Below are 20730 nucleotides of genomic sequence, written 5' to 3'. Positions count from 1 at the left end.
CATATATCCGATCGTACCACATCACGCTAGCAAAATCAGTATACTCGATATCGCTAGCGCAACCCCTGGGACNTTGATACTGCCGGCTGAATCAAAGTAGGTACCATTTCCGGCACTATACCATTCACTGCCCGCGGTCTCGTTGAAGAACATTGGCATGCCGGTTGCATCCTGCTTTAGCTTTATATCGTTAACATCATCCTTTGCCCCTTCGTACGATGTCTCTGAGTTCTCCCAGAAATCGTACTCCGTGATACTGGGCAACTCCCTGTCTCCCGCAAAATGCGCCTTGACTGCTATCTCTCCCAGATCGGTCCCGTTGATGTCGATCCACGGCCGAGCAATCCATATTTCAAGCTCTGCCTCTTCGTCTTCAAATCGCACCGAATAATTAACTGGCTTTCCCTCGCCAAGCTCGAAGCTCTGTGCTGACCAACAACCGCCCCAGTGTCTATCATAGTAGTTCCCGCAGTATCCAAACTGCTCCTGGTCAACATCCTGGCAGTCGAACGACAGCCAGAGCTGCGCATAGTCGTCCAAAAAGGACTCTTGGGTCCCGTTCACCGACCATGCAGGATTGATAGTCTCGGCATCGCTTTTCTGCAGTTCGATTTTCGCGGGTTGCAGCCCTTCCCCGAACGGACCAGTCGCACTGTCATTCGTGATAAACAGCCCTGAGAGTCGCGCCGCCGTGATCGGACCATACTCATCATCGCCATTCACGCGGTTGCCGTTGGACGCGTAATACAACTCGATATCCAGCATCTGCGCTTCTCCGACATTGCCTTCCTCCGGCGTAGTAGGCGGACAGATTCTCAACTTCGCCCCATCGGCGTGGAATCTCCACCATGGCGGGCATGATGCCGTTCCGTTGTAGTTCTTGTTCGGCGACCTGTCTGGTATCGTGAGGTCTGCTGCTATGCCGCCAAAGTATGTGACGCAATAATCAGCGGCGTTTAAGGGCGGAAAGTCGGCCGCCAGCGCTGTGGTCAAGAAGATGATGATACTGAGCGACGTACGCATGAGGGGCAGCTTTTATCTATGAAAGAGGAAAATAGGCAAGGCCCGGAGTGTTGATGAAAAGATTTGGTTTTCCTCAGGGCCCTCTGTAAAATACCGCGTCTCATTCAAATAAGGGATGTTGGGAAATGTTTTCACCAGACTATAATGATCGACAGTCTTTCCATCAATGTACCAATGAGAGGACAATGCTGAGACTTCACCTCGTATTTACAATGCTTGTTCTTGGCTGTTCAAGCACTAGAGTATTTATTGGCTCTGTTCGACTGGGAATAAGCCTTGAGAACTGGAGTCGCATAATAGGGATTGTGAGATAATCTCGCTCAGTTAGACTTGTCCTCGGTCTTGTCCAGATTACTGCACACCAGCTGCGCTGCTTTCAGGATACATCCTCATAATATAAAGCCCTGAGAAACTTTGGTCAATGACAGCCTTCAACAATGCGGCCATGTGAATATTTGCAGATGATGCCCTATCTCGTGTTGAGGCTTTCACGATACGTCGGTCAGGAAAGAGCGGAGTCTTGCGCCTCAAATAGTGCGGGAGGTGTGATATTTCGCATCCACATGGTGTGCCGTCAATCGTTCCTCTACAGAGGAAATTCCCTTAAAATACGAGAGATTTACAGTGCCATGTCAACTATCCGAGTCAGCCCTCCCTCCATTTGTGTGTTGATGGGTCTCGTTTGCTGGCTAGGGCGGCTCTCGAAGCCTTTTCGTATCTCTGGACACTTATTTCTTGTATTTGTTATATGTAATTGGACGAGGCGCTTCTGATCTGTGGCTCTAGTCTTGTTCCACCATCGTACCAAGCAAAGAAACGGTCAGGTTTATTGCGTATAAAGCAAACCACCCAGAGCGATGCAAGCCTCATACATTCTTCCTTCTTATCTCTACCCCCAGTGTCAGAAACCATGAAGCAAAGCATAACCCTAAGTCACCTGCTTGTTATGCATCCAAAAGCGTCCCACAAATTTGGTCCCTGTCCCGATAATAATCCTCATAGATACTCGTCCACATGAAAACATCCGCACACTTCGGTTTATCAGGCGCTTCCCTATCGCCCTCCAAACAATCAGGAAGCGCCACATTCCACTGCTCATCTGTATGAGGCAGCCACGGCTTTGGCAGGGCCCAATCACTAAAGTGCACCAGACAAGCCCTTGAGACCACCGCCATGGCATTCCACTCCTCATCCGGATCCTCAGCCATATACAGCTTACGGGCATGATCTTCATTCCGGAACTCGTCGACCAGCAGTGCAAGTCGCCGATGGGGCAGAATCATGGCAGTATCGCCGAATAGTTGACTCAGAATCTCCATGTCGAACTCACCGGATGACTGCGAGTCCGCGAGAATCCGGCGGTAGTTGCCCTCGCTTGGCTCAATGAGCATGACGTGTGAGCCGCGAATCTGGAATTTCACGCTGGTGTCGGTAATCCAGTAGGCACGGGGCACGGCAACGGGGTCAAGCAGGCTGAGAAGGTAGTAGTCCATGTTGTTGAGGACTAGGGAGTCGGAATCGAAGACTAGGACGCGGGTGTACGCGGTCAGGGCGAAGGCTTGGAACTTGGTTAGGCTGTTGCGCCATGTTGGGTCTCCGATAGATGTAGAGAACGTGTCAACGGGGTGGAAATTAAGGTTTAGGTGTGGATATTTAAAGCAGACTTTTGAGGATACAGTGCTCGCGAGAGATGGGCTACAGAGATAAGCTGCTTAGCGAACTCGGGGCTCAGCAATAGTAGGGGTTTTTGCTCACGTCATTCTCCCATTGTCTTGGGAATATCAACACCTTGTCATATTGCGCTCCGTAGCACGCAAGCCCGCCAAAATTTATGATCTGTTCATATCAGTCGAAGAGTCAACCCGTACTGGGTGACGGCATGGGCGTTGCTGCCACTCACGGCATTGCAGAGATAGTTCACGTCAGTCGCATACTGGACATACGCAAATCGGGGGTCCAACTGCTCCGTCGTCCAGTGTGGAATCAGGCCACTGAATGAACTCGGAGCGAGTGGGACAATCGGCGGTATGACGGGTGCTTGGGCATGGTGCTGGGAGAATATGAAAAGCAGTACACAATGCGATCCCGCAGGCGGTAATAGCTGTTCGTTAGGCAGAGAGTAATATTACACCTAGAATGTGAGGACCTGTGAAAGTGAGGCTAAAATGACCACTGTTGAAGCAAGAAACAACTGCCTTTCAACCTTCGCGATTCTGCACCTGCCAAGCATTGTAGCCATTTTTACTTGGATAATACCGGTATTGGCACACAACTTGACCACACAACCAGTAAGACAGCGAAGATGGATCAATCAACCGCCATTAATCTCACCCAACTCCTTCTTCTACCCTAATCGCTCGTAAAAGCTGCTGCGCTTCTTCTGTTGTTCATACTTATGGACTCATGCATAAAAGCTTGCTCTTGATAGATCACAAGATGAAACAGATGGTTAACATAAAAAGTGGAGTAAGCGACAGGAGAGATTGTGGCTTACGGTATATAACAAGATGTTTTCAAAAAAATATGGCGGTGTGAATTCAACTGCTAGCCAGTCATTCAGCGACAGTGCACCCATCATTTCCCGAATAGGCGGGTTGCAGATGCATATGCAACAAACTTTGGTAATTGAAACAATCAAAAGTTAGTGTACAGCGACAAAGGTTGGTGGCTACGCTACTGCAGGGAACTGGTTGCTATGTGCGTCTGGAGATATATAGTATGAGTTACAGCCATAATTTAACTGCCCTGAAGGACTTCTTGAGGCCTTTCAATCCCTACTTTACTTCAACTTCAAGCTACTCCTCTGGTGCATGGCAATATATCTTTGTTTTCACATCTTTTGGTTCCAAATTCATTGACTTGAACACTTGGATGACATAGCGGCATGGAGTCTACTAGGCATACTGCTCCATTAGAATACGATTCTATCCTGGAAGAAGCGCCTATGCTACAACCCCAGTTACCTCACGAGGAAGTAGATGCAAGCGAGGCCGTTGAACTTGCATTTGACAGTGTTGAAGATTTCTGGGTCCATTCTGAACCAACGTCAGCATCTGATTCTCTGCCCCCCAACCTTCAAAGTCCGAACGGTGTCAACGACTATACGATAATTAGCTCATTTTCTCAGTCACACCTCGGGACTCTCGGCAATATTGGCGGTGATGCGGCTCAACAGTCTGAGCCGGACCTCGCAGCAGCTTCCACAGGCCTCCCGGTTACAATGACAAACCAGCGAGTACTCTCTTATTCTGAAGACATATGGGATCTCTATAAACCCCGAATCAGGCAACTCTATCTCGAAGAGAACAAGAAACTTTCAGAAGTTATGCGTCAAATGGAGGCAGACGAAGGGTTCAGGCCATCGTAAGTTCGGCTAATCAAAAATTTGCCTAAAAGGCGGATTAGAATCAGAGGAAAAGCTGATGCGGCTTCAGAATAAACATGTACAAGTCCCATCTATCGAAATGGGCGATATATAAGAAAAATCGAAAGCAGGATGTCATGGCCATGTTAAGCCTCAAGCAAATGCGTGATTCCGCTGGCAAATCATCAACCATATTCCGATCCGAGAAAGAGGTCAACATGCAAAATGTTTACAGTTACTTAAGGAGAAAGAGATTGGACACTCGAGTATTTGAAGAAGGAGGAGGGAATGATGATATGATTCGAATGGCTGGCCATATCTATGCTCGAACGCCGTCCCCACTTAATGTTGCTTCGAATCTAGTGTCGGCTCCCGGCAGCCTTGGGTTCAAAGAGGCAATTCTTCGCAGTATCAACCGAGGTTATACATACTGGATCAGCGAAAGGGCGGAGATAACAAGTCCGATGCCAGACATATTCTGCTCTGCTCGGATAAGCGGCCAAAACAGCATTGATGTTGTATCTATCTTGCTTCAGCATGGCTTGAAGCTGTTTAAACAAAGTCGTTTCTCGAAAGGTGGAAGCTATCTCCGGGCGGCTTTTATTTTTGTCGAGTTCCATTTTGAAAGTTTATCAAAATTTGTCCATAGGGACGACCAACCTCTTTCGTGGATCTTTGGACTCTGGACACTTTTGACGAGTGGCCTGCCTTCAGAGCTATCCAAAATGCTTCTCGCCCATATCATGAAGCTATCGAGGGCTTATTTCCCAGAGACGCATCCTATGTTGGAAATTCTTCGTTGCCTCTTTAACGTTCACAAGGAAGGGCATGAGGATTTTTTAAGTTTCATATCATCAACCTGGACTGACGCCATCAACGCTCTCAGAGCACTTCTTCAGACTAGCGGTCTGGATGCGGAAGTTTGTCTACCTGACAACTTATGGATGGGGGACATTAACGGCCGTTATCAATCTCAGGATGATATCTTGGAATTCCGGCGGACGGAGACAATTGAGCCATGGCAGCAACGTGTGAAGGAGCTCTCATTTGCATTTTGCAACAACAGACAGATATATCGACCATCGCCTTGTCATACAAATGTGTTGACCCTGATGTGGCTGAGGCGGTCTCTTGTGAAGGCAGCCGGTGCCACCGGAAGTTTCCACCGTTATGTACAAGGATATACGCACCAAGTGGACTCGAAGAACTTCCTGGTCAAGACAGCAACTCTCACTCGACTTGAATTGAGTGTTGGAAAACCTAACCATTCAGGTGAATTGGAAGATACCAGGGTCCTCTCTGGGGATGTGTATCAGGTTAGGCATCTCCATAGACCACGACCAGGAGATGATATCGATACATTCATGGGCAAGCACAACCTAGACATCCATGACTTCGAGATTCTGAAGAATAAATTTCAGGCTACTAGTGGTCTCGAGACCGACAAGGCTACATGGCTCAAATGGCTTCAAATACTGGAGGAGTCACTCATCGGGCCATGGGAGCGGAGGCAGAGACTTGAATCTGTTGTCTCGCATCAAGACTTGCGGGGCAAAGGGCTCATTTGCACGTCTATAGCTACTAAGGATGGCCAAATTGGCATTAGGAAGATATCAAAGGAAGAAGAAGATCTCGGAAATACCCTCGGGGCTGGGTGGATGTCGATTGATGTAGGATTATTTCAGAATTAGGAACTAGACAGAGTGAACCGGACCACAAGCGTTGAAAGCGGAGGCAATAAGGGGCCCATCGCGGTTTTGGCACCGAAAGTGCAACATAGGCAGGTGGAGTGGGCGTATATCTCCCTACGGAGGCGAAACTGCAGGAGCGTGGCGACGAGTGCAGGATAGAGAGGATGGAGAGGGGAGAGTTATTGCATGGTCTTATGCTTCAAGGGCGATAGATACGGGTTATATCAGTTGACTAATTAGTTATTTTGCAGTTGGTCACAAAGCATCTTTTAATCAGCTCTTCGGCCGATCTACTTCTGCTCAACCCTAGTAAGCTTCACTTTATTTCAACTGACCTCCTGCGAGCCCGGGCAGAGTCGCAAGCCACACGTCTGAATTAGTCTAAGCTTTTGCTAGGGATTCGACTAGGGTTTTAGGTCAAGATTAGGTTTAGGCTTTTGGTACGGACACCCAGAAGGTCAGACAAACTAGCACAGACAGGGTGGGTGGTAGGACTCTGATACTAATAAACGCGATGGGGCGCAGGCCTAGTGACGTAACATCAGGCACCCCAGAACCCACGCTGCAGACCGTCACAGTCAAAGATCCTGAGTGTACGACTACCGGGTGCAGGACCCCAGTAGTTCGTTTAACTGCATTGTTGCAACACAGCCAGTATTCAGGCCACTCAATATAACTAAGACGACTTCAAAGTTTGCTTGGCGATTCCAGCTCTTGTGTGATCAACGCCTGCTTGTAAGGAAAATTCCTTGTGTTTAAAAAGCCTATTGAAGGAGTGTAGGAAAAATCTAGTGTCCCTCCCTTATGCAAGTCTACTAGAGGTGAGACACATCTCTCTCACCTCTATATACGCTGAGCCTATACATGCCCGGGAGATTTACTTACAATACTAGAGAAACCATGACAGCATAGGCATAAACGGCGAAACCAAGGGCAGTTAAGTTGGGTATATGGCATAGCCTCTAACCCGTGCTAATTCCATGATAGAACCATAGAATCCCCGTCCATTCTTATTGTGAAACAGAGAGGACCCCTGAAATATCACTATGTAGCACCACTAGGTGTCTAGGCGCTTTTTGGTAGCTGAGCGGTATTTTTGCGGTTGTTGCGTACTCATTTTTATTAAATATGATTTCTTACTATGAATATAAATATACTAGGGGATATTCTAAATGATAGACAACGCCTATATGAGAGAAGGAGGCATATCTGCAGTGGCTGCAGCGGAGTTTGGGGCAGTGGCGTTTTCGCGCTGCATTTGTTCGTGTTGCTGGCGTTCGAGTTCTTCCGCACGGAGCCATCAATCGTAGCTAACTTCTCCGCTGGAGAGGGAGATTAACGAGGCGTCGATTAACGAGGCCTGGCGACTCATAGGTGCTTCCTCCAATGTCAGCCTTCGTAGCGTGACACGGCGGCGGTCGTCGTGCATTTTTACTTTCACGGATACTGGGAGGGATTCCACGTGGTCGTCAAGGCGATGAATTCTGCTGGAGCTCATACTCCCATGTCTGCTAGGAGACAATGTCCTCTGTCCGTCACTGCCGCTTCGCTCTCCAGATGAGCCGCTTCTTTGTCGTGATGCCGACAAGGTGCCGGCTGATGCATTTGCCGTTCCTGCAATATCAGGCTCTGTGAAATTGGGAGGGGCCACTATTTGGACCCGTTTGAAGTCGGCAATATCCTCGTCCGCAGGATCAGCTTCGGCGGGAGTCTTGGGCCCAGAGAATAGACGCCTGTCATTTGAATTTGTCTTTACTTTCTCCGCATTACCAGAAGGAATTGGTTGTCTCTCTTCGCCGTCTTCAAGAACTTCCGTTATCCTGCGATATTGCATGCCGCAGAAAGAACTGTCACAGGAGTTGGGGGGTTAGGCAGTCCTGAATATGAATATAGCGGCTTCTGAACATCTTACCAACACACATCGGAACGCCCAGAATCCGGATTGATCGCATGACACGAGGGGCAGCTAGATTCCTCATGCTGAGCGTGACGGAAAAGCATGCTCATAAGAATTCGTCGTCCTGGTCTAAAGCATGCTTTGAAAGGACTGGTGTGCTTGATTTCTTTGCCAGTGACCGAGTCCTCAAGTAAATAGCTTCCCATTTTTACCTTCTGATGGCCGGGCATATCTTTGAAGTGGCGGTCAAGTGCGAAGTCGAAAATCTATTCACAATTTGTCAGTCAAATAAGCTCTAGAAGAGTTACTGGTGTAAAGTGTGTTCACACCTCCCAAGAATTGATAAAGTCAAGAGGAATTGTATAACGTCTCGAATGTGCATCTTCAAAATATACTGGTAGATCTGACCATGGGTTTATTACCCGTGACAATCCCATTTGAATTGACATGAGCAACTTCCGGCAGTAGAGAAAGGCAAGGCTGCGGAAGAAATCAGCATGTAGGTCTAAGTTAACCTCCCGGAATCATACATAACGTATATAGCGGCCGCACGAGACTGTGTACTAACATAATCGATGGAGCCTCTATAATCTTCCAGATCCGGACTTTGCTCTGTTAAAAGCCGGGTTTTTCTAGCTATTGGATCTGCCACTATGGGATCAGTCAGTTGTCTTCATCTCTAGCAACTTGATTGAGGAAGTGTACTAAGACCTGGCATCACTGACCTTTAGTGGTAGGTATCAAATACTCCAGGAAGACTTTAGCACAAGAAGCAGCAGTTGCGGCAGCATAATTCTGCCATAGCTTGTTCTTATGACTATCCGCATAATCGCAGACGCCTTTGATGACAACACAGGGTATGTTCTGTTGAACCCCGGCGCCTTCCATCTCAAATCCGATAACCCCCAGCTCTTTAGCCAGATTGTCGCGGTGTTCACCGGATTTCATTACCGTGTCGCCTGATGCAATTGGGCCGATATGCACGACAGGCTTCGGGCTATCTGAGCTCAACCGGTCGCGTTGAACCGGCTTCCCCACGCATCCGAGTTCTTTGCAATCGCTCTTTAATGCTGCGTCACACACGAGGTCTATGCTGCAATTACAGTGGGCACGAAAATAATTAACAACGAGGGGTTGCCGATAGTGCCTATGACGACAAGAGGCTTCGAACAGCACATCTTCTATAGTGCCTGGGTAATACCACTCGCTTCCTGTGTGCTTTTGAAGGTTCTCAAGGGATTGGGAGACTCGCTTCTGTACTTGAATACGCGCATTGCGTGTTTTCAGGCCGGCAAGAAGGGTTTGAATTTCTTTAGTTGGCCCAATCGTGCCTCTAGCGTCATTCTTGCGTCGGAATTTATCTGGATACTGTCCACCGAAATCATATTCGACAACACTGTCGCCGATGATAACGTCTCCCAGAATGATTGCGGTATTTTGAGACGGAAATGGCACTCCTCCGCAAATCCCAACGACTAATGCGTACTTTATCGCAGTATAGCTGACTCGCAAACCTGAAGCGACACTTGCAGCACTTCCTTTTCCCATTCCTGGCATATAGCAGAGGACGACACTATGTTGGCCAATCCTTCCCGATGTATATATGTTGTCATCTTGAGGTTCTTTGCCGTATATCTGACTCAGTTTATCATACGACTCATCGAATAGTGCTTCGACGGCATCAGCCTCCAGGGGAAGGGCACAAATGATTGCTATCTCAAATTCATCACGACTTCTGGGACGCATTCTCGGATTGATTTCGTCACGGTGGCACAAGCGACGGCTAAAGATCGACGTTTCCAGTTTAATTTTATCCCAATTTTGTCTCACGATATGCTCTTGCCGTATTTCCGATGCCATGGAGGCCGTGTAGGGAGCGCAAATAGAGTTGGGGTTGGTATTAACCTGCAGAACATGACCAGCTGAGGCTGGATCTCACACCTACGTCCTCCAAATCCCAAGTCCGCACCTTCCTCCGGCGCGGAGCAACTATAGTCCGCGGAACCCCTACCTGAAGTAGTAGTGCTTCCTAGGAAAAGTCACCATAATCCCTATGATGCAGTCTGCTCATGGATATGTTTATGCGTTCATTCCATAAACACAAGACGGATAATCTATTTAAACATAGGTACCATTAATATCCTCTCCTCTTACTAGCTCCAGCCATCGAACGTCTGCCAGCTCGTGACGAACGCGTTGACACCTAAAGCCCTTGTTTTGAGTCGCCCGAAGACCCCGCAGCACGGCTATTGGACCTTGAGCTCCAGGCTAGGTTGAATCTGTCCCCTTCTCGCCGAATGGTAGTTTGCTGGCCGCTGATTTATATAACAATACCATTAAGCTCTAGGATCTCCATACGGGCAAGTTTAAAATATTTGCACAAGAATCGTGCCTCTGTCATTGAAGGCTCTATGTGGGTCTCCCGGCCCGTCCCGGGATTCATCCCAAACTTTTGTCCCAGGCTAGAGAAAATTCGGGTCTGGCTTGAGCTGACTAACCATACCAAACTTTTCACGGCTCGAATGATACGTAAGCATCGACGGGAGAGAGAAAGGAAAATCCCTGGAGATTGGCCTGGATATGAGAGAACGAAAACATTAATAAAAATGGCAGTCCTCTTTTCATCTTCGCATCCACAATTTGTCGCTTCATCGAAGAGAACTATCAGGTTCCGAAGCATCAACTCGATATCATCCTCAGAAGCTCTGATATGACAGCATCGTCTCAAATGAAAAAGATATACCTCCCAATATTGAAGCATCGTGTTGAAAGTTCTCCAGTCGTCAAGAATGAGTTCCGCAGGATAGTTGGTGTTATTATTCTTCTCGCTAATCCACCGTCAGTTAAATAGCCTTTCTGAGCTTCTCGATATGGACGAAAGAGCACTTACGGCTTTATTAGACGCATTTCACTCAGTCCTTAGTGTCCTAAAGGATTATTGTACACCAGTATGCATTCCATATCTATTGGTTTGAGAGTTTCTCCTTAATACACAGGAGAAAGTCTTGCGTATTAACAAGAAGGAAACTCACGAAAAATTACCATAAAATTGTCTGCATATCATGAAAAATCCCAGGTTATGGTTAACGCGCAATATCTACCGACTGCTAAGTTATGGGATACGGCAGGAAGATGTTGGTCGCCATGCGATTTTTCAGTACGTTTCGCAAGTTCTGCGATACTCTTGCCACTACTGGGCATATCACTTACAAATAGTGAATCTGATGCATCTGAGACTGAAGTATTCTTATTTCTGAAAGAGCTTGTCCTCAATTGGTTAAATGCGATGAGCTTAATGGATCTTGCCTCCAAGTCTATTGATATTATCAACATATTACCGTCAGGTTTAGGTGTAAGTCGCTATCTTACCTGTCACGTACTAGCTACTAAAGGCCTTTCAGAGAGACATAGATATAGAATTAGCGGAGTTCCTGCAGGATGCTAACCAGTTTGTTTTAAAACACATCCAAATGATAAACAATGCCCTGCTTTAAGCCTACTGTTAGACTCGCGTTTTCTCCTACAGACAGTATCACTGGAAGAATCTTTAACAACCAACAGCTAGTTGGATGCCTGTCTTGCCACAAGTGAAGAAGTCATGGAATTCAGAGCTACAGACACTTGAGGGCTATTCTATTTCAGCTAAGTCAGTAGCCTTCTCGCCAGACAGCTAGATAATCATGTCACTTGATAGTAATAATACTATCAAGATCTATAATACCTAGACTAGCTTAGTGCTATAATCTCTTAAGAATTATTCTAGTGTAGTTTAGTTAGTGGCCTTCTCACTAGATAGCTAGAAGATTATATGAGGATTTATTAATAATACTATTAGGGTCTAGGATACGTTACTAAGACTGATTCAGAGCTGTGATCCCTTGGAGTGTTATCTTGGTATGGTTCAGTCAGTGGCATTCTTACCAGATAGCTGAAAAATTATTTTAGGATCTGGCAATACTATTATTAAGCTCTTAGATACTTAAGCTTGTTAAGCTATAATCTCTCCAGGGCTATTCTAGTCAGCTTCAGTTAATAGCTTTCTTGCCAGGCAGCTAGAAAATTATATCAGGATCTTTTAATAATACTATCGAGCTCTAGAATACCTAGACTAAGTTATGAACCCTTAAAAGCTGTTGTATGTACTAACCACAGTTGAACAATGATTTATATAGGATCTCAGATATGCAATTGGAGAGGAGTTTACATCCCTCCTTATCGCCGTAGCAGTATGGCATATGGCCAAACTCAATCAGCCAGATTAGAAATGATGCAAGAGCACCTCATAATTCCGCGATTTGATAACGATAAATATCTCCAAAAAGCCTGGTATTTTGCTCCCTCTCTTCTTTCACAAATTGCTAGGGCTTTTCTTGTCTTTTCGTCTCAACTCGCACGCTATGGGTGACTCAGAACCCAAGGTCTCCGACTCAACGACCTCTCCAATTCCACAAGAGACGGAGACAGTTGTCAATGAGAAATATGCGGACGTTACGCTGCGCATATTGGAGGACCACGGCGATGAATTTGGTCCGTTGACGCCTGATAAGGAGAAGAAGCTGAGACGAAAGCTGTACTGGCATGTTATGGGCTTGCTGTCTGCCATCAACCTCCTACTCTTTGTATGGTAAACCCGAGAAGAGACGCCAGTCCATCTACGCTGACTTTTATAGATTGACAAGTCGACCCTCGGTTACTCTGCCCTGTTGGGCTTGTTTGAGGAGACTGGCATTGACAAGGCTCAATACAACAACCTCGGGACTTTCTTCTATGTCGGTACGCAGGAGCTAAAGCCATTTTTTGCTGTAGGGTCCTGTCTAATCCTCTAGGATATATTGTCGCGCAGTGGCCCAGACACTACGCCATGCAAAGGCTTCCATTCGGCAAATTCGTCGCTGGGCTTGTCTTCATGTGGGGTGTCACTCTCCTCCTTCACTGCGTCGCCACAAGATACGCCGGTCTGGTAGTCCTGCGACTGGCCCTGGGGGCAGCGGAATCAGTAGTTGTGCCCGCGATGGAAATGACCATTGGCATGTTCTTCAACCGCCGCGAGCAGTCCTTTCTGCAACCAGTACTGTGGATTACCTCTGCACTAGCCCCTGTCTGTGCTGCCTTTATCTCGTACGGTCTGCTCTGGAGTCACAGTAATATCCTACCGTGGAAACTCTTCATGATTATCACAGGCGGTGTCTCAACCCTCCTCTCTATCCTTGTCTGGTTCCGATACCCAAGTAACCCCGGCGAGGCCAAGTTCCTGACACTGGAGGAGAAAGTGCATGCAATCAAGCGGGTGCACGAATCGAGCCAAAGCTCCATCGAGCAGAAGCAATTCAAGCGTCCGCATTTCATCGAAACCCTTCGCGATCCTGTTTCGTGGCTGTTCGCCCTGCAATCCTTTACGCTGATGATGTCCAACAACCTCACCTACGGACAACAGAATCTCATCACCCAGGCTCTGGGCGTGGATGATCTGGGCTCAACTCTGGTAGCAGCAGCAGGGGGTGGCTTTGGTGTCGCGATCTGTATTGCCGGAGTCTATGCACTCCGGTGGTGGCCATCGAACCTCGCCCTGCATGGACTGGCCTGGTGTATCCCCGCCATTGCAGGTGGCATTGGCATGGTAGCAGTCAATTGGGACGCAAAGCTAGCTATGCTGGCATGTCTGTTGCTAGCGGGCCATACATATGGGAACACCTACATTATTGCCCTGGGTTGGACCACATCGTCTGCCTCGGGCTATACCAAGAAACTCACCCGGAATGTCATGTTCATGGTCGGGTATTCCATTGCCAATCTGTGCTCGCCCCAGATATGGGTTCCTAAGGATGCGCCTCGCTATTACGGGGCTTGGATTGCGCAGATTGTTGTCAGTTGGACAGGTACACCGGTTATATTGTTCATTATTCCATATATCTTGAAACGTCGGAATGCCGAGCGTAAAGCATGGGCTGCGGGCCTGACGGAGGAGGAGAGACTCGCACATGAGTTTGGCGAGGTCGAGCAGTATGATACGGATGGCACGGTGGTGCGCAGGAAGGTCGATATTACGATGCTGGATTTATCGGATCTGGAGAATCGATTCTTCATCTACCCGATCTAACTGGTTAAACAAGATAATAGCATTGTCCACACCAAAGGTGGTCCGACTCATGTCTCGGCCCATAGCCCTGGCACGTGCCACGTTAGCGCCCAGCGGAGATATATTCCGGCCACGTAGCCAACCAGAAAGAACTACGCAGACAGATCCATAAACTTAGATTCCGCACCGGCCAAATGTTCTAGACAGCTACTTTTATTAGAAAGAATAACAGAGAATATTTGTAAAATGATAGCATAATATATAGGAGAGAATTCAGTTGTTTTATGCTATTACTGTGGCAAATAGACAAAAACTAAGTTCAAAAAGCATGCGGAACAGACAAGTGGACAATGACTGGTTATAAGTGCAAAGGGGCCCATGAGGCTGGGAATGCTGAAAGTGTACGAGCGAATAAATAGTACTCATCTCCTCGCAGAAGCTATGATTGTCCATCTGGCCGAATCCTTAGCCTGTCGAAATCCTCAATGGATGGAGTGCTGTTACAGTTAATAATATATTTCGTCAGCCATATTATTACAGCAGTAAATCAATCAGGAGGCCTTCAATCATACTTGAGATTTATACCTCATCACATCCAGCGGTACTCCGGAAGTCACATATCAAGCTCGTCTTATTGAAAACCAGTCCATCGGGGCATTTGTGTGTAATCGGCTCGAAAGCAAGGCATTCAATATATTGGGTACAATCGTGTACGTCTGGGAAAAGACCAACCTCATCCGGACACTCAAATGCGTGAGAACCTTGGGAGAAGGCAGCCGGTAGAAGCAGAGTAAGAAGCGTAAAAAGACGCATTATGAGAGATGGCTATAAGGCAGCTTGGTTAAATTAAAGAAAAGAGAATTATTAGAAAGATATCCTTGAACTGGACCGAGGGGTTCCTTGCTTTATACCCCTTATCGATCTAAGGAGTTGGGAAATATTCGCTCTATTAAGATTTATACGCTTTCATTGGTTCACTAGGGAATGGTGCAGATCATGTTCAGCATTGTCACTACGTATTACCGTAACCTGATTTTGAGTTTTCACCGATTGCGTGGAGACTGCAAGACTCGCTAGACTGAAGACTCTGGCTGGACGAGAGCATCGAGCTGAACAGAAGACCAGCTAAACTCGCAGACTAGCTGGACAGCTCAGCCCGCAATATGGATGCAACCTGTGGAGTCGGTTCCACTCGTACAGCCTTTGTGGCCGCGCTGTATCTTGGGTACTATTCCACACTACTACTGCACTCTTCGTAATTTGTATACTGCTGTACACAAAGATGAATGCCAATGTAATTCCTCACTGAGCCGGACACATCACCGCTCTTCGCAACCAAAGTCATCAGAATCAAATATGGATCTAGGCCCGTACCCTACTCTCTGCGAAAGGAATTTCGGTTCTATAATTGGCCTCTCTTCACATTGCAGAAATACACCGCGACATTCATTATACCAAGTCTTTGAGGCTATTGAAGATTTTCGAAATCACCCGGTGGAGTCTCATTACTTTTGTCCAGATTGCGAGCTGTATTATAATTCTTTCAAGAACCTCCAAGAACACGATCTAGCTCGGCACCACCTCTGCAAACAGCAATAATTTACAAATCGGAAGAGACCAGATCAACTATTGCCGAAAAGCAGAAGTGGTTCAGGCTCGAAGGACTCAGTAGCTGTCATTTTCAGCGTAGATCTCACAGGTCCTCACATTCTTTTGGTAGATCTTTGTTTCTAATGAAATGGCTTGTGTTCAAATCGAGGAGATCTCGATTCAGGGCTGTGGGTCTCCGAAATCCTTCGGAGCGGCGATCAACAAACCTGGACTTGTCTTTTCTTGCAGCTCTCTCTGGGTCCACTCAATACTGTCCAACCTGCAACATCAAGGACCCCTCCCGATGATCAAATTCCGTTTTCAAATTCCCATGATTCATGCAGCCTCACCTAGGTGCGCCTTCAGGAACGGCAGGATCTCATCAAGCGCAGGCTTAACAGCCTCGGGTTTATCATAAAATTCGTAGTGGGAAACACCAGGAATAGCAAGCAGTTTCTTCTCCGTCGACGCAGCACGGGCATGAATCTCGCTGGCATCGCGATACCCGCCGAACCCACCAACCTTGTCGCCGACAACCACAAGGAAAGGGCGCGTCATGATTTTCCCCGCAAAGGCAAAGGCATCCCATGAAGCGGCGGCACTGTTGAATGAAAACAGAGCACTGGTGCAGCCGAACTCCGCCTTGCCGCGGTCAATCTTGTAGTATTCGGTTGCTTCGAGGATATCAATGTCTGAGGTAGCCTTTTTCGGCGTCCTCTACGGTTGGAGGGAGGTAGTTCATCACGAAGCGCTCGCCGCACTGTGCCTCAGCTGTGCGCTGCTTGGCCATCTTCTCCAGGGCACCGGCTGGGTCGAGCCTGCCAAAGGACTCGCGGGCAAGACGGCCAAATTTGACGGGTGTGACTCCCACAGAGCACTCGAAGCGGTAGTCGGTCATGGTTGTTTGGTGGAAGGTGGATGTTGGCGGCGATTTCCCAGGCCACGCCGGGGATGGAAATGGTCTTGACCGTCTCGTCCATTGTGTCGGGTTGATTCAAGTAAGGCTGTGCAGAATTTATTCGACAGAGCACGGAAGGGGTCAGCTTTAAAGACTAGCGTGGGCAGCTGCTAGACTGACAGTCACTACATTGTGATAGCCCTAAATCAGTCAGAGAACCCCGAAATGTTTCGGACCTCGAATGGGGTATGCAAAGAACAGCCCAATCATCGATCAAATTTTGCATATTGCGGCAAGGTGGCCGAGTGGTTAAGGCGCTGGTTTTAGGATGATTCCACCAGTGGGAAACCGCGCGAGTTCGAATCTCGTCCTTGTCATGGTTTTTTTTTCCTGCTCACCTCATTTCGCTTCAGATTTTATTTATTTATTTATTTTTCCCCGCCTTTTAATTTATTTATCTCTGTTCTTTTGGCCCTGTATTTCTTTCCATGGCTCAAGTGACGCGGGCCTTGGAGTCGTTGACGATTCTTCTCCTTGTACCGAATACCTATATATTTTGTCTTCTACCCTGTAGCTGGCTATCTTTGGGAACGTGCCATTGGTCGAATTAGTCGTCCAGCACAAAATAAATGTATTAGATTCCTGTAATCCCCATAGGGAAAACCCACCGCGCTTCAGGCATGAGCGTCATAGCACCAGGCCCTATTCTGCTCTGGAGTCTGCCAGGAGGTCATAAGCCTACGCCTGCTCGCCGGTTTTCAAGGACTTAAAGATGAGACTGCGGTTAACGGAGGTCATCTTTGAGTTGTTTGATAAGTACAGACTCTGTAGTGAAGGCATCGGAGAGCCGCAGTGGCTGTTGACTTCATAAGAGTATCGAATGCCTGCGGAGCTGGCGTTGTCTTTGATACCTGTCTCCGTTGAACAGCGCCAGGTGGGATTAGCCAATTCGCAGTGAGATTGAGATTTTTCAGACGAGGTTCCAATGGCAACGTTCAAAGGATCTCCACCTGGGAATTGAGTTCGTCGACTTGGCTTTCAAGGTGTGATTGCGTGGAATGCCCGGCGTGATCTGCGTTTACTAGATATCCGTCGATTGCTCAATGCTGCTGAGTACAGTGCATTGACAAGGCCTCCGGCTGTCTGTAGACATCGACAGCAGTGTCTGAATAAGAACCCTACATTTTCTGTGCTCCCCTTGCATCTGGACTTGTTTGGCCCTGAAGTTGGTGGAGATGACGCGTGAGGTGCGCAGGAATGTCTGTGTAGCCTGACTATTGGCAATGGCCGGCCACCCCTGTAAAACTCCGTTCCCCTTCTCTTTTACTTCTTTTTCTCTCATGTAGACTCAGTATACTCTCTTGAGCCTCTTGAATGGCGACCACCACACCAGAGATCCGTTCCCTCGAGAACGAGCCCCGGAAGTCCACCACCAGCACGGCCCAGCTGGTTGAGGCTCTCGACATCGACTCTCCAGCAGCAGAGCCAAACTACCCAACAGGCACCAAGTTCTGGTTCACCATTATTGCATTATCCGTGGTTCTCACGCTCGGGGGTCTAGACACCAACATTGTCGCTACGGCCGTGCCCAGTATCACGAACGACTTCCACACTGTCGCCGATGTGGGCTGGTACGCGTCGGCATTCCGGCTATGCTGTTGTGCGTTTCAGTTCGGGTTCGCGAAGATGTATAAGCTCTTCTCGATCAAGATTATATTCTTGCTGAGCAATGTTATTTTTCTTGTTGGGTCGCTGCTCTGTGCTACCGCTGCGTCGTCGATGATGTTCGTCGTAGGGAGGGCAGTGACGGGGCTCGCCTTCTCAGGGCAACTGGCTGGGTGTTTTACAGTTCTGTTGCACATTGTGCCTCTTGATAGGCGCCCGATGTTTCTCGGCTTGATGGCGTCTGTGGACATGACTGCAGCTATTGCGGCACCGGTCGTGGGGGGTGCTTTGACGCAGTCTTTAGGGTGGAGGTGGTGTTTTTGGTACGCCTTCAAGATGCAGTCAAGATAGTATGACTGACTTTCTAGGATCAACCTCCCCATAGGTGCTCTCTCCCTAACAGCCTTGTTCTTCCTCTTCTCAGATCCCCCAAAAACCCACCAGGAAGACAACCTTACAGTTACCCAGAAGATCAGAGAACTGGACCTGGTCAGCAACTGCCTGTTCATTCCAGCGCTAACAGCGCTCTTCATCGCCCTGTCCTGGGCGGGTACAAAGTATCCCTGGTCTGATGCGAAGGTGATTGCATTGTTCGTCGTGTTTGGAGTTCTATTCGGTGCATTCGTCTTTAATCAATATCGACGCGGCGACTCGGCGGTGCTCCCTTTCCGTATCATCAGAGACCGGAATGTGATCGCCGGCTTCATCTACACTGCCTGCACAAATTCCATGATCAATGTCCTCGACTGGTATCTGCCAACGTACTATCAGATCGTTCTATCTCGGGTATGTATCCCTCCCAACCAACCCATTACTGTAAAGCACCTGCTAAGAAATTCTCCAGACTACAGGAGAAAGTGGCTACCTGATGACCCCCCTCCTTGTCGGGAATATGCTAGGACTCATGCTCCAAGGCATCGGCACCACCACGCTGGGCTACTACGCTCCCTTTATGATCCTCGGCTCGATATGCATGCCCATCGCCGCGGGCCTGATGACTACGTACAGCCTCCACACCTCTCTAATCCAGATCATCCTCTATTCCTGGTTCGCGGGCTTCAGTGGCGGCATTGGCTTCCAGGGTCCGCAGGCCGCTGTGCAGACGACCATGAGTGCGGCGGATGTGAACCTTGCCATAGGCGTTATTTTGTTCTCGCAGAGTCTGGGCCCGGCTGTTTTTCTTCCTGTTGCGCAGGTGATCTTTACGAATCTGCTGGCGGGGAGATTGCAGAGTGTTGTACCGGGATTGACGCCTAAGAAGATTGAAGAGCTGGGGCTGGGGGATATTAAGGATCTGGCTCCAGTGGATATGCTGGACAAGGCTCTGGGTGCTATGAATACGAGCCTGACGAGGACTTGGTATCTTTCTGTTGCGTTGGGGTGTACGACAATCGTGGGCAGTCTCTTGGTTGAATGGCGTTCGGTGAAGAAGAAGCAATCGTGATTATGGTTCTGTACGATTCATTTCATGTATATATACTGTGGTACTGTCGCTTATAATATCGATTCATGGCTATGCCATCGCACCATTCACCCGCAGAACCTGCCCCGACACCCAGTTACTATCCTTTCCACAAAGAAAGTAAACCGCATTTGCAATCTCATCTGGATCGCCAATGCGACCAAACGGACTATTTCCAGCGACGGCCTTGAGGACCTGATCCGACTTGCCCTCGAGAAAGAGCCCTGTGGTCGTTGGAACGGGGGCGATGCAGTTCACTAGGATGCCGCTCCGGGCGAGATCTTTGGCCATGATCCGCGACATTTGTTCGACGGCACCCTTGGCCGAGCCGTAGAGGAGATATGGAGGGGCGATGTTGGACAGACCGATGACGCTCGTGGAGACGAAGATAATGCGCCCGCCTGATGGGATGTGCTTTGCTGCTTTCTGCGGGGGTCGGTTACTACATACCAAAGTTCAATTGAGGAAGTGAATATATACCTGTGCAAGAAAGTACGGCCCCTTGACTGTGATGTTGTAGACGCGGTCAAAGTCCTCCTCCGTGGTGTGTTCCAGATCGCGCATGGGCATGATGCCAGCATTTGGGATGAGGATATCGATCTTGCCGAACTTTTCGACCGCGGCGTCAACGAGACGGTCGAGATCTGGGAGCTTGGAAGCGTCGGCTTGTACAGCGAGAGCTCGTTCTTGGCCGATTTCCTGGACGAGTTCGTTGGCGGAGGGGGCGTCCGTGTTGTAGTTGAGGACGACGCTGGCGCCTTCGCTGGCGAGACGCTGGGCGGTGGCTTTGCCGATGCCTTTGGAGGCGCCGGTGATGAGAACGACTTTTCCAGAGAGAGACATTGTAGATTGAGTGTGCTTGAATGTGCTTTGATTTGTAGCAGTGGCGCGTCACGAATACTTATAGAGGCTCGGGCTTAAGTCGGACTCCGGTCGCAGTACGCAGCGGCCGGACATTCATTCCATTTTCCATCTACTTTCTGTCTATCCGAGGCTAAGCTTACGGAATGTCCAGTCAGGGTCGACAATAAACTGGTCGACCGTTAGAAGGGAAAACTCTAAGT

The 20730-nt window shown here is 48.3% G+C and overlaps 9 protein-coding genes and 1 non-coding gene across 10 annotated transcripts; 4 read left to right on the top strand and 6 right to left on the bottom strand.

Moving 5' to 3' along the window:
- Positions 1-21: 21 nt before the first annotated feature.
- Positions 22-1023, bottom strand: ASPSYDRAFT_37431 (uncharacterized protein; the record flags this gene model as incomplete). Its single annotated transcript, XM_040845538.1, has 1 exon — positions 22-1023. The coding sequence occupies one exon, from the start codon at positions 1021-1023 to the stop codon at positions 22-24; it is 1002 nt and encodes a 333-aa protein (XP_040696211.1).
- An 858-nt stretch (positions 1024-1881) lies between these two features.
- ASPSYDRAFT_707703 (uncharacterized protein) lies at positions 1882-2985 on the bottom strand. The gene is made up of 2 exons (XM_040850532.1): positions 2779-2985; positions 1882-2718 (listed from the first exon to the last, which is right to left on the bottom strand). The coding sequence occupies exons 1-2, from the start codon at positions 2781-2783 to the stop codon at positions 1968-1970; spliced, it is 756 nt and encodes a 251-aa protein (XP_040696210.1). The 5' UTR covers positions 2784-2985; the 3' UTR covers positions 1882-1967.
- An 804-nt stretch (positions 2986-3789) lies between these two features.
- On the top strand, positions 3790-6365 carry ASPSYDRAFT_73848 (Clr5 domain-containing protein). The gene is made up of 2 exons (XM_040850744.1): positions 3790-4386; positions 4458-6365. Exons 1-2 carry the CDS (start codon positions 3908-3910, stop codon positions 6076-6078), a joined length of 2100 nt encoding a protein of 699 aa, XP_040696209.1. The 5' UTR covers positions 3790-3907; the 3' UTR covers positions 6079-6365.
- Positions 6366-7173: 808 nt separating this feature from the next.
- ASPSYDRAFT_52032 (uncharacterized protein) lies at positions 7174-7926 on the bottom strand. Its single transcript, XM_040848415.1, has one exon. It carries the CDS (start codon positions 7910-7912, stop codon positions 7379-7381), a length of 534 nt encoding a protein of 177 aa, XP_040696208.1. The 5' UTR covers positions 7913-7926; the 3' UTR covers positions 7174-7378.
- Positions 7927-8104: 178 nt separating this feature from the next.
- On the bottom strand, positions 8105-10075 carry ASPSYDRAFT_707636 (5'-methylthioadenosine/S-adenosylhomocysteine nucleosidase family protein). The gene is made up of 4 exons (XM_040850531.1): positions 8701-10075; positions 8544-8626; positions 8305-8455; positions 8105-8241 (listed from the first exon to the last, which is right to left on the bottom strand). Exons 1-3 carry the CDS (start codon positions 9833-9835, stop codon positions 8360-8362), a joined length of 1314 nt encoding a protein of 437 aa, XP_040696207.1. The 5' UTR covers positions 9836-10075; the 3' UTR covers positions 8105-8241; positions 8305-8359.
- A 2297-nt stretch (positions 10076-12372) lies between these two features.
- Positions 12373-14072, top strand: ASPSYDRAFT_164742 (uncharacterized protein; the record flags this gene model as incomplete). Its single annotated transcript, XM_040843284.1, has 3 exons — positions 12373-12594; positions 12646-12748; positions 12802-14072. 3 exons carry the CDS (start codon positions 12373-12375, stop codon positions 14070-14072), a joined length of 1596 nt encoding a protein of 531 aa, XP_040696206.1.
- A 1871-nt stretch (positions 14073-15943) lies between these two features.
- ASPSYDRAFT_1169850 (uncharacterized protein) lies at positions 15944-16539 on the bottom strand (the record flags this gene model as incomplete). Its single annotated transcript, XM_040840233.1, has 2 exons — positions 15944-16356; positions 16403-16539. 2 exons carry the CDS (start codon positions 16537-16539, stop codon positions 15978-15980), a joined length of 516 nt encoding a protein of 171 aa, XP_040696205.1. The 3' UTR covers positions 15944-15977.
- Positions 16540-16830: 291 nt separating this feature from the next.
- On the top strand, positions 16831-16916 carry ASPSYDRAFT_t137. The gene has a single exon. It is a non-coding gene; the product is annotated as a tRNA-Leu (tRNA).
- Positions 16917-17913: 997 nt separating this feature from the next.
- ASPSYDRAFT_83138 (MDR family MFS transporter) lies at positions 17914-19648 on the top strand (the record flags this gene model as incomplete). The annotated part of the gene is made up of 3 exons (XM_040851200.1): positions 17914-18527; positions 18573-18990; positions 19049-19648. 3 exons carry the CDS (start codon positions 17914-17916, stop codon positions 19646-19648), a joined length of 1632 nt encoding a protein of 543 aa, XP_040696204.1.
- A 10-nt stretch (positions 19649-19658) lies between these two features.
- On the bottom strand, positions 19659-20545 carry ASPSYDRAFT_52028 (putative oxidoreductase, short-chain dehydrogenase/reductase family). Its single transcript, XM_040848414.1, has 2 exons — positions 20147-20545; positions 19659-20092 (listed from the first exon to the last, which is right to left on the bottom strand). The coding sequence occupies exons 1-2, from the start codon at positions 20507-20509 to the stop codon at positions 19718-19720; spliced, it is 738 nt and encodes a 245-aa protein (XP_040696203.1). The 5' UTR covers positions 20510-20545; the 3' UTR covers positions 19659-19717.
- Between the last annotated feature and the right edge of the window lie 185 nt (positions 20546-20730).

This window comes from Aspergillus sydowii (assembly GCF_001890705.1).
Source record: "Aspergillus sydowii CBS 593.65 unplaced genomic scaffold ASPSYscaffold_21, whole genome shotgun sequence".
Classification (NCBI taxonomy): Eukaryota; Fungi; Ascomycota; class Eurotiomycetes; order Eurotiales; family Aspergillaceae; genus Aspergillus; species Aspergillus sydowii.
The sequence above is the reverse complement of the archived record's forward strand: the minus strand, read 5'-3'. Positions and strand labels throughout refer to the sequence as shown.

What these genes read in the sequence shown, in the direction of transcription:
- ASPSYDRAFT_707636 (XM_040850531.1), bottom strand. Translation starts at nt 9,835, where the DNA reads ATGGCATCGGAAATACGGCAAGAGCATATCGTGAGACAAAATTGGGAT. An exon ending in TTTGATACCTACCACTAAAG is followed by an intron (nt 8,627 to 8,700) that starts GTCAGTGATGCC and finishes CTGATCCCATAG; the next exon opens with TGGCAGATCCAATAGCTAGA. An exon ending in ATAGAGGCTCCATCGATTAT is followed by an intron (nt 8,456 to 8,543) that starts GTTAGTACACAG and finishes TTTCTTCCGCAG; the next exon opens with CCTTGCCTTTCTCTACTGCC.
- ASPSYDRAFT_52028 (XM_040848414.1), bottom strand. Translation starts at nt 20,509, where the DNA reads ATGTCTCTCTCTGGAAAAGTCGTTCTCATCACCGGCGCCTCCAAAGGC. An exon ending in GGCCGTACTTTCTTGCACAG is followed by an intron (nt 20,093 to 20,146) that starts GTATATATTCAC and finishes CGACCCCCGCAG; the next exon opens with AAAGCAGCAAAGCACATCCC.
- ASPSYDRAFT_73848 (XM_040850744.1), top strand. Translation starts at nt 3,908, where the DNA reads ATGGAGTCTACTAGGCATACTGCTCCATTAGAATACGATTCTATCCTG. An exon ending in GACGAAGGGTTCAGGCCATC is followed by an intron (nt 4,387 to 4,457) that starts GTAAGTTCGGCT and finishes ATGCGGCTTCAG; the next exon opens with AATAAACATGTACAAGTCCC.
- ASPSYDRAFT_52032 (XM_040848415.1), bottom strand. Translation starts at nt 7,912, where the DNA reads ATGCAATATCGCAGGATAACGGAAGTTCTTGAAGACGGCGAAGAGAGA.